The sequence below is a fragment of the Gavialis gangeticus genome, unplaced genomic scaffold (genome assembly GCF_001723915.1).
Source record: "Gavialis gangeticus isolate Ggan-Ray unplaced genomic scaffold, GavGan_comp1, whole genome shotgun sequence".
NCBI classification, from domain to species: domain Eukaryota; kingdom Metazoa; phylum Chordata; order Crocodylia; family Gavialidae; genus Gavialis; species Gavialis gangeticus.
In genome coordinates, this window is record NW_017729032.1 from 264,388,517 (window position 1) to 264,398,922 (window position 10,406).

The 10,406-nt window shown below is 45.0% G+C and overlaps 1 protein-coding gene across 1 annotated transcript in view; it reads right to left on the bottom strand.

Annotated features, from left to right (window-relative positions):
• LNP1 (leukemia NUP98 fusion partner 1) overlaps positions 1-6,186 on the bottom strand; it is a 15,751-nt gene extending 9,565 nt beyond the window's left edge. Inside the window, exon 1 of the mRNA XM_019523738.1 lies at positions 5,950-6,186. Coding sequence (XP_019379283.1) covers positions 5,950-6,099 — 150 coding nt within the window. The 5' untranslated portion in view covers positions 6,100-6,186. The remainder of the gene's footprint in view (positions 1-5,949) is intronic.
• Positions 6,187-10,406: the final 4,220 nt, after the last annotated feature.

The following is a 10,406-nucleotide window of genomic DNA, read 5'->3' on the forward strand; positions in this document are numbered from 1 at the left end:
CCAGGTAAGTGATGCAAGTCACGTAGGCAGAGGGAGCAGGTTTCCCCCTCCCTCAGGAATGCAGCCAGCTCCAGTTCCCTAAAGAGACAGGCTGAGGGTGTGGTCCCCTGTGTGCTGGGCCCATCCTAATTGAATGGTCACAGCACAGAGATTTAAATCACAGTGCCACAGGGCAGAGATTTTTTTGGGGAGAAACCGAGGTGGCTTTCTGCCACAGTGGTTATGTGAGATGGTTGAATGTTTTAGGGGGTAGTTTGAGTAAAAGCTTAGACAAGAATGTGTATGAAATGGTTTGACTAGGGATGACCCTGTCTCAAACAGGGGGTTGGACTAAATGACCTCCAGATGTCCCTTTCAGCGCTACTTTTCTGTGATTCTGTGGTTCAGTGGAATGCAGTACAGGTTATACACTTAGAGCCAACCAATCTCTTACTGTGATTAGGGGTCCTCCTACAATGTGTGTGCACACTAAGATCTTTCTAAGATAGAATGTCAGCTCTGCTCACCAGCGTAATCATTATGCACTCCCATCCCCTGTGACTGTAATCTGTATAGGACATAAGTCTGAACACAACTGCCCATGCATGTATGTTTTATGGCTTTTTACCAGCACAATGCATTATTATTCCTTTATTTAAAATTGACTCTTCAGAGAACTGAGAGTAATAAAATGTAGTCCCAACAATGAAGCAGATCCAGGACAGTTGAGAAGCATTGTTCTTGGAGATAGTCCAAACAGCTCTTTGCCTGTTTCTTAGTTGTGGTAATCTATAATTCTGGTGCCAAAGGGGCTGCTTGGTCCTAGCATTATAGACTCAGGTTCACTGTAATTTATGCTGCGCTCTGCAGGAAGTTTAGGACAGCCTTAGTGCAGTGCACTCTGACCTCTGCCCTGACATGTCCACAACAGAGCTTTATGCCACAGCAGGAAACAGGTCTGGAAAAAGGGCTTCCAGCCACCTCTGCAGTAGTTAGAGAAACTATTTGTTTCTGCCCACTTTAGGTCCCTTCTGCATCAGAGCAGTGTGAGGGATCTTTGTGTAACTAAGAATCAGGCTAACCATTTCCATTTCTACTCTGCTGCAGCAGACTTTGTGCTGACAGCATATCCCAAAATATAAAACAGTATTTTCTTATATGTTACTAATCTTTGTTGTATAAAATGATTGTTGTTTCTACCTTTAGACCTGGGGCTCTGAGACACTGAGCTCCCTTAGCTCCCAATGACAGAACTGCTCTTCAGTGTACCAGCATTATTGTTCATTGTTTGTTAAGGCTATATAAACAGGATACATTTGGAGCACTTAAACCACAGAGCTTTACACATTCAGAATCCACATAATATATCTCTATTTCTTTATTTCCTTTTAAGTATCTAAGAACCAGCCATTCTCTGCCTGAAGGAAGTTTTTTGAGCCTAGAGTCCTTCTGGTGTGACAGGCAAGCATTCGGTCTGACGTAATTGGTTTTGCTTCTTAAAAAAAGTACCATTAACTTTAACAGACACTGCTCACTTTTACTCCAGCACCTATGTTGTTTTATTTTCAAACCCACCACAGCAAGTTAGGCAAAAGCCAGAGAAGAGTTACACCTTGCAGACTAACTTATTCAAAGATGCGTAAGCTTTCATAAGCAAATGCTCACCTCTGTTTTAGTATCTTAATATTAGTGTCTTCTTGAAAGTGGACACTCTCCTTGCTTTCCATGAGACTCCATTTTTACACTCAGAAAATCTGAAGAGTTGAAATTTTACAATTTGCATGTGCCTGCAACAGAACACATTTATATCCGGCACTGAAGGAAGGGGCTGATTATCTCTGTGCATATCGGGTGCAAGTACCGAATGTTTGGGCAGAAAGAAATTGTCCTGAACTGGATGGTATTTTATAACAGAGGGCCATGGAATAGACAACTTGTAAAGAAAAGTCACAGTTCCGAACCTCAGAAACCTTAAAAGGATATCAAAATTCACTGGGGGCAGGAAGACTTTGAAAACAGGTGTCTTAGACTTCCAGTGGCAGTCATTACATCTCCTGTTGGCTCACAAGGATGGGCAAATGTCTGACACAGGTACCTACATATATAACTTTGACTTTTTGGAAAAGGGTATAGCTACAAATTTTACTCTGGGAACACGGCTCAGCACTCTAAGGATGTACTGAGAACCTGGGTTCTTTTCCCAGCTTTGCAAAGTGACCCACTAAGTCAGGGGTGTCAAACTCACTCTGGGCACAGGGCCAGATCTGAACTGCAGGGGTCCTCCCAGTCTGGATCCACAGGTTTAATACTTGTAAAGTATTTTAAAATTGTAAAGTGACAAATGGCAATTAGTATTAACCTTCTTATAGCAACTAGCAGAGGAAGTCATGTTGTAAAATTGCCTAGGCACAGATGCCTCATGCCTCTGAAAATTTGAGCTGAGACCTGTTGCAGAGCCATGCGAAAATATGCTTTGCACAACTCAAGTCTTTATAAAACTTATCTGGATCACTTATCAGACTTGAAACATGGACCAGTCCACCCTAGGAGTACTTTGCCAATATGGTGACACTGATATGCTGGTACTTGCAATGGCCACACAATGTTACAGCACATGCAGCACAGCACAGCAAAACTGTATGGTTGCTGGTAGAACTTACTCCAGCCCTGCCAAGCAAAATAATTCATATAGGGACCAAGGCTTTTCCTATAAAATTGCACCTACACCTCTGGTAGCCCAGCTGTATCAGTCAGGAATGAAACTTCTTTCACAGACATAGTGATGACAGCAAAAGACCTGGCCTCAGTCTTTATAAGGACACAACTTGGGCACATTTTGAAACATAATTTGCCATCAAGGCCAGAGTGGGACCAGAACTACCTAAACTTGTACCTAAGTCTTGATTTTTAAGCCCCCACCAATTTGTAGCTGTTGGCTTCAAGATTCTGGTTTCCCCTGTTTTAGAGCAGAGGGACCCAGATTCTGAACTCCAAATCCTGATGCTCAGCTCTGGGATTTGGGCTCAAGAACTCATTGAAGGAGAAGACTCTTAGATAAGACATTATTAGTGTCATAGCAAGTTCTAGAGGCAAGTCAGCCTCAGAAGCTACAGTTTTCAACCCTGTTAATTGCTGAAAGGTTTCTCAGTCAGAAAATTCTACTAGCAGTTTTTTATCGTGGCAACAAACAAATCTCTCCCTTCTGAGACACTGGTACTGTCTATGCTGCAGACTGTGGTGCAGTGTAGAGCTAGTTGAACTAGCTATAAATGAGCTAGCCTGGATAATGGAAACAGTCTAGGAGAAATAAACCATTTGCCCTTGTAGTGGTATGTCTGGTGTATGTAAATATGTCTGGTTTATATGGAAAGAAGTAATGAAAGACTAAATGATGGACATGTGTGCCAGTGACACAGAAAGACAGGCCTCCTGCAGCAGGTGAAAATAGCTTCTGTGGTTTGACAGTTAAGAGCTGCAGCAACCTAGAATCAGCAGTAAAGGATTACCAAACACTAAATCATGCTCCATCCTGATGGCTGAAGACTGCAAGTGACGGCCCCTGAAGATTGCAGACCACAAAGCCAGAAGATCAGGACCTACCAATCCCAGCCTGCCAACAGGACAAGAAGGATGCCTTCACATCTGACTCAGCAGAATCCATAGGCTCTATGAACAGCTATTACTATAAAAAATGAACACAAAGACAAGGCTTTGGGTCTCTGCCAACTGCAAGAAGGAGTTTTGGGCACGTCCAACAAGACCTGACTCCAACTCTCTTGGTCAGCCTGGCTAGCCACCAGACTGACCTTGAGCAACTTTGAAACTTGGTAACACCTTAACCTTTGCAGGACTGTCTAACTTTTGTGTGTGTGTTTGTTTCTTTGTATAAATGAATGAATGAATGAGTATGCATGAGAATGAGTGAAGCATATAACCTTATTGTTCTTTATTCTTTTCATGTTGCATGCTTTATGTTTTATGTTCCAATAAATGCGGTGTGCCTTATCCCCTGATAAGATTCCGGCTTGTTTTTAATTCACATTGTACGCCCTGTGAACACAACACCCTCCTTGCCACCTGCTGCCCCCAATGCCTGCCCCCCTGCAGTGCCTGCCCCCCTGGCACCTGCATCACCTGGCCATGGCCTTCCCCACTGTCTGCCCCCCTGCCTTTACCCTCTGGTGCCTGCCACTCTGCAGTGCCTGCTTCCCATGCTACCTGCTCCTTCCTGCCAACTCCTCCCTGTCGCTCAGTGCCTACTGCCCCACGACTTGCCCCCTCCCACTTGGCTGGGGGAGGCAAAACTAGCATGTGCTCTGTGCCTCAGGCTATACTGGGGCCAGAGCCTTTATGAAGGGGGAATGGTGGGGAGAGGGTGGAGGGAGCAGGTGGGAGGCAGAAGTGGCAGCAGGGAGGCAGGGGAACACAGGTGACACAGGGCAGAGGCAGCAGGGGGCAGGGAGGTGGGAGGGCAGGGGTGGCATGAGGTAGGTGGAGGGGGCAGTAGCTGTGGCTCCAACTCCAGCCCCAGTCAGGACTAGAGTCAGAGTTGCAGCAGCTACCTGCTCCCCCCCGCCACCTGTTTTGTATTCAGTTCCAAGATGGGGATTTTTCTCCCCATGTTGCGTGGTAAAATTATCTCATCTTGGATTTGAGTAAATACATTATATTTGTTCAAGATCACTAATATAAAAACCAGGTACTAGTCCCATTGAATTTAATAGCAAAACTCTCATTGACCAGAATGAGGGTCCCTAGAAAATAAATCCCACTCCTTCCTCTCTAGAATCTAAGATAAGCCAGGTAGCAGCCATAGGACACCCAATTCAGGAAAGCATCCCTATTCAGTGAAATAAAGGATTTCAGCACCCTCATATCATTAAACCAAGGCTTGAGCACTTTCCTGAGCAGAACTAAATGTAAGCACAAGTTTTTCTGCATTCCTGTTATAGGACTTGTGTGTGTTTGTGTACATACACATGTACATATATATGGTTTAGCATAAATATAATTCTGAGATAGACAAAACTCAGAGGCAACAAACCCAACCAGCTTCCTGTTGTACTAAAATATCTCATGCTAAACCAAGGATTGCATGGAAACACTCTGTTTCCGACACCCCTGAGAACTGAATCATCAGCCTAGGGTCTACCCCCCAATGTGTAAAAGTAACTGAAAATAAATGAACCTGGCTGACTGTTCTAAACCAGTGTAATGGGACTGCAGTTTCAACCTGTCACCTGAACACCACCAAGTGGAATGTTTAGTTAAATCAGATGCGATCCAGCAGCAAATAACCTCAGAGTGCAACATGTGCCAGGGAAAAAGTTCCAGCAGTTTAGCTCAGATAGGGGAAAAAAGCAGGTAGATACAGATGCAGAAAGCTGACAGCAAAAGTAGCTAGATTCCCCCCGCAATGTGGTAATCAGAGTTGTTATAGCTAATATCTTCTGTTTCAGAGATCTACAAAGGCCAGAAGAGACCTTTGCAATCCTGGTGCCAAGCAGAACAGGCTTTGTCTGCTTTGACTGATTCAGAAGAGCAGCAAAATGAAGCCCAGATGTTTACACCCATGTAACTGTTACCCATGTCAGCAGCATCTTTGAACACAATGGGACAGCTCACGTGTAAAGTTACCTTGGATGTTCAAGTCTTTGCAGGATCAGGGCTTTCCACTGATAACATGTTTACGCTGTGATAATATAATAGGTGTGTATGCCATGTAATTACACTGGCAGCACCATTATGTTTGCAGTTCTGTGGTTTCCCACCTAAGGATTTCCTGGTTTTCTTTTCTTAAATACATAGGAAAGGCTTGCTCCTGAGAGTGGCCGAGCACTTTTCACTTTCAAGCATCGCAGTTGGGAAGTACTCAGCAGCATGTACCATAGTCATTATCACCACAGTATCCCTTGATGAAGCACTTACCTTCCTCCAGTCTTCCCTGCCTTTCTGTAATTAAGCTCTTACCGGAAGGGAAGCTCTCCTCTCACTAAACACTCGGGACTGGCGTTTCCGAAAGCCTCTGCCCTCTTTCTCATGCTCATCAATTAAGCTGTGGCCCCAGTAACTGCTCATCCATTTTGCAAAGGAAACATCATCATCCTCTTCATATTCCATGTACAGGCACTCTGGACTTGGGGACTCTCCCACTCAGACAGCACTACTGAGCCTAGAGATACAGTCTGTTCTGTCAACAAGAGGGAAAGGTGCTGTCATTTCACACGCCACCCAGAAACCACCCCCCACCCCTCACAGCCCTAAGCACTGTCTATATATACAAGCCAATCCTTTGTAATCTATTTTAAACAAGGTTCCTTTTAATCTTTCCATTACAGAGATGCCCAGTGTGACAGCCTAGGGGATGGCAAAGGAAATGTGTTGCCTAATTCATATTCATTGCCACTGAGTGCACCAACTGTCAATAACAATGGAGAGTTGCCCACTGTAACATGCCTGGAAGGTGCACATTCTGATTTGTAGTAGACTTGTAATTTAGACAAGCAAAATGAACATATTGGTAATGGTCAGAAATTAGCACAGCTGTCCATTGAGGCTTAACTGACTCTATGGAGGAAAAAGACAAAAACCTATCGGATCTGGTTTTCCTTCTGCTATTAAAAATACGCTGTGCCTGAGAAGGAACAAGACCCTCCTGAGAACCCTTCTTATCCTCCATTAAGATAAGCTGAGTTAGGCAACATGCACCCCCATTAAGTTGTCTTTCACCAATGCCATTTAATCTCCCACAAGCAGGGACAGAGTAGGCCCACCCCTGCTTACATGTGCAATGGGTTGAAGGCCCCAGGACAAGTAGAGCCCCAATTTCATCTGTTCTGCTGTGGATAAATGAGGCCCATGCCTATATAGTACAAATTGTGGTCAGGCATTCTCCATTCTGAATGACATGGACTCAGGACAAGGGCTTTGTTTGGCATCTCTGCTCTGCAGTGAGTTTTGTTTTCTTCGGAAGGGTCAGTCTAACACCCCAATGCAAGTCTACTTGAGAACAGAGAAAGCTGCCTCTAAATATTGACTACCGTTCATTGGCATACATATTTGTTTTGGTCAAATGTACAACAGGATAAATAAAGGGGTATATAGGAAAAAGTCCTGCAAAAGTGTACATGGGCTAGTAATGGGAGGGTTTGAGGGCAGGTTCTGCCTTCCCAGATGACATAAGATAACTTCTGGATACTAGGATCCTGAAGCTCTATCACCTTGCATAGCTCTTTATCTCAGCACAAACTGAGGGCAAAGTGAGATTCAAATACAGCTGCCATTCTGTTCTGGTAGTGTTTTACATTTTCTTTGTGCTGGTGTCAATGTCTAGAAAATGAACAGGGCAACAGAGGACCAGGAAAGTTAAAAAAGTAACCATTAAGGGAATATTGACCCCTGGGGTGTACAGAATACTGTGGGTCTCTAACACACAGTGGTCATGGCCATGGGTACAAAGCATTCCAGAGTCATTGCACATGCTGCCATGCCTTTTTGCCCACAAATGACGGGACTTAGCAGCCATTAAAAAATGAAATTGTAAGATCTCATGAACTGGAGGTCTGAGTTTGATCAAGTTCACCCTAAAGGCACTGTACTTTTAAGGTCATTCTTCCCATCCCCTAGGCTGACCAACAGTTTCACAGGCAAGGAGAAAAAGGGAGGCTGAGAGGGGATCTGGTGGCCATCTATAAACTGGCCAAGGGAGACCAACAGGCAGTGGGAGAGTCCCTGTTTCCCCCCGCACTACTGGAAGTAACAAGGAATAACGGCCATAAGTTGACGGAGAGTGGATTCAGGCTAGATATCAGAAGGCACTACTTCAGTCAGGGCAGCTAGTATCTGGAACCACCTTCCAAGGGAAGTGGTGCTCGCTCCTACCCTGGGGATCTTCAAAAGGAGGCTAGAGAGACACCTTGTTGGGGTTGTTTGACCCCAGCATTCTTTCCTGTCCATAGCAGGGGGTCAGACTTGATGATCTGCTCAGGTCCCTTCCGACCCTACCAACTGTGAAACTATGAAACTATAGGTGAAAAGAAACAGTGGTTGCTGCAGTGAAATAAGGGGAAAAGACATAGAGGGGAATGTAGGTCCATGAGAGTCCTAACAGATAGGAATGCGGGTCAGAGTTAAGGTTGTTCGGACAACTCTTATTCTGGTATTACTTGACTTTTGAGGGATTCCCTCTGCAACCTTAATGTTTTGATATCTTTGGCATTATGTTTCTTGGAAATAACGATACAAGAATCATTCAAGAAATTGTAGATCGACTGATACAATACAGTTGAACTCAGATCATTCATATTCATCATTCATCGGGATGGTCCACATCCCATATAATGTACTGCAAGTTGCTGAATGAAGGACAGGCCACTCAGCTGATTGCTGAAGCTTTTACTTCAAAGGGCACTACTTCACTTAGCTGGAGCATCACGGATGTCCTACAAAGCTGTTTTCTGTGGCTATATATGAAGTTATTTCAGAAAGTAATTGCGATTTGGTTAAAAAAAACATTTTGTGTGCAGTGAGTGGGAAACTATATAGCAGCACGGAACATTGATGGCAGCACTGTCAAATGCACCTATCACAGCAGCTTCATCATCACTGGCAACTTCTCCCTTCCTTCCAGTAAAGACTGCAGGCAAGCCAGTTTCCTACATCTCTTCCTCCTCTTTCTTCCCCTCAACAAAAAAAAATGCTTCTTTCCCTCCACTGAGGTTTCCAGAAAAAAATGACTTTCACAGCCAAACCCCATTTTCTTCTGCTTTTGAGTAGTTCAGTCGAACAAGGGGAATCATGAGCTTCAGCAACAAACTTGTCATTTTAGGTGAGTGCTTCTGAAAAGCCAATGCCAGTCATCTTTCTCAGGGGAGTGAGCCATGCCAAAATATAACTGTAGTGTTGAACTTTCCAGGTGTCTGGAGATAGGAATTGGCTGAAACTAATTAGCTGTTAGGACCTTTTTAATTTTATTTCAAAGTGATTTCCCTGAGCACAGCTAGGGGCTGGATTTTCCAGCCTAATAGAAATAAAGAAAGAAAGAAAGAAAGAAATGTCCTTAAATACAATCTAAGCATTTACTTAGTACTCATAAATGTTGTACATTTACCACTACAGTGATAAAGGCATAATCTACCCTGTGGATACACTTAGATCAGAATGAGAGGATTATACCACATTGCTTTAAATTCACACTCTTGGTAATAACAAAAATATTGTCCTGTTGAAAAAAGACCTAAAACTGACTGTAAAGGAGCAGAAAAAAAAGCCTTCATTTCTAGAAACGATCATTCTCCTGCAGGGGTAAAAAGGAGATGCCCATGAATTACCTACTAATGGCTTAAGCTCTTCCTAAGGAAGAAAGAAAATAGCACTAGGTGACCCAATTTAAAATAAGGATTAGTTCCTATAAAGATTTCATCCCTGATTGATGGGCCACCCTTCATGTTGTGGGGGCTTGCAAGAGGAGGGCTTGGGAATGGCTGCCATGAATTTTCATGAGCCCAAAGGCAAATAATAAGACCCAAGTATTCCTTTAAAAAAAAATCCCACGTGAAATCCAAAGCAGAATGGCTTGCACGGTGTAGCATGTTTACCTCTATCCCATGGCATGAGCATACAGGCCCAGATACAAGGTGGGTGCAATAAAAGCTACTACCCCACTAAGAAAACTGGCCTCTCACAGAATCATACAAAAGGAAGGTTGGAAAGGACCCCAGGAGATCACCTAGTCCAACCCAGGCGTGACAACAAATTTCAGAATCAGTCTCTAAGTGCCAGGGACCCTCTGCATGGCTCTGGACATGTTTGGACTGAGAGCACTGCTGCTCTGTGTCCACCACTGGCAAGGGGGCACCCTCCTGCTGTGCACCCCCATACTGGGGAGCCCCCTCCTAGTCGCCTCCCGGGGTGGAAGGGTTGTAGCCCTGTTGGTGGAAGGCAGCAGTTCCCAACCTGTGGTAGGGGTACCACCAGTGGGATGCAGATAACCTGTCAGTGCTACGGGTTAACAGATTTATTATAATTACTTAATATGACAAAAATTTGAGGGTAGTACTTAAGGTTGTATCATTTTAAATCACTGGTGCGCAACACAAGACGCCATCTACCCCAGGACCCTTGTCTGCCTTGCTGGAACCCACTCAGCCCCTTAAGGGGGCGGTACCATGTCCTGTGGGGGGAGAATTCCCTGCCGCCGCACCCCTCCACCAGCAGGTGGCAGCGTCCGCCGAGCCCCGATGCAGGGAGGCGGGGCAAGACCCACCGTGCCCTCCGCCGGCCGGAAGTGCTCCCTCTGACCCCGCTCCCGGCATGCCCCGCGTTTCCGCTGACCCTTCTCTCTCTCTGCCGGCGGGCGGTGTGAGCGCAGCGCGGGTCATGGCCGCCTCGAAGCCCGTGGAGGCCGCGGCGGTGGCGGCCGGGGGAGG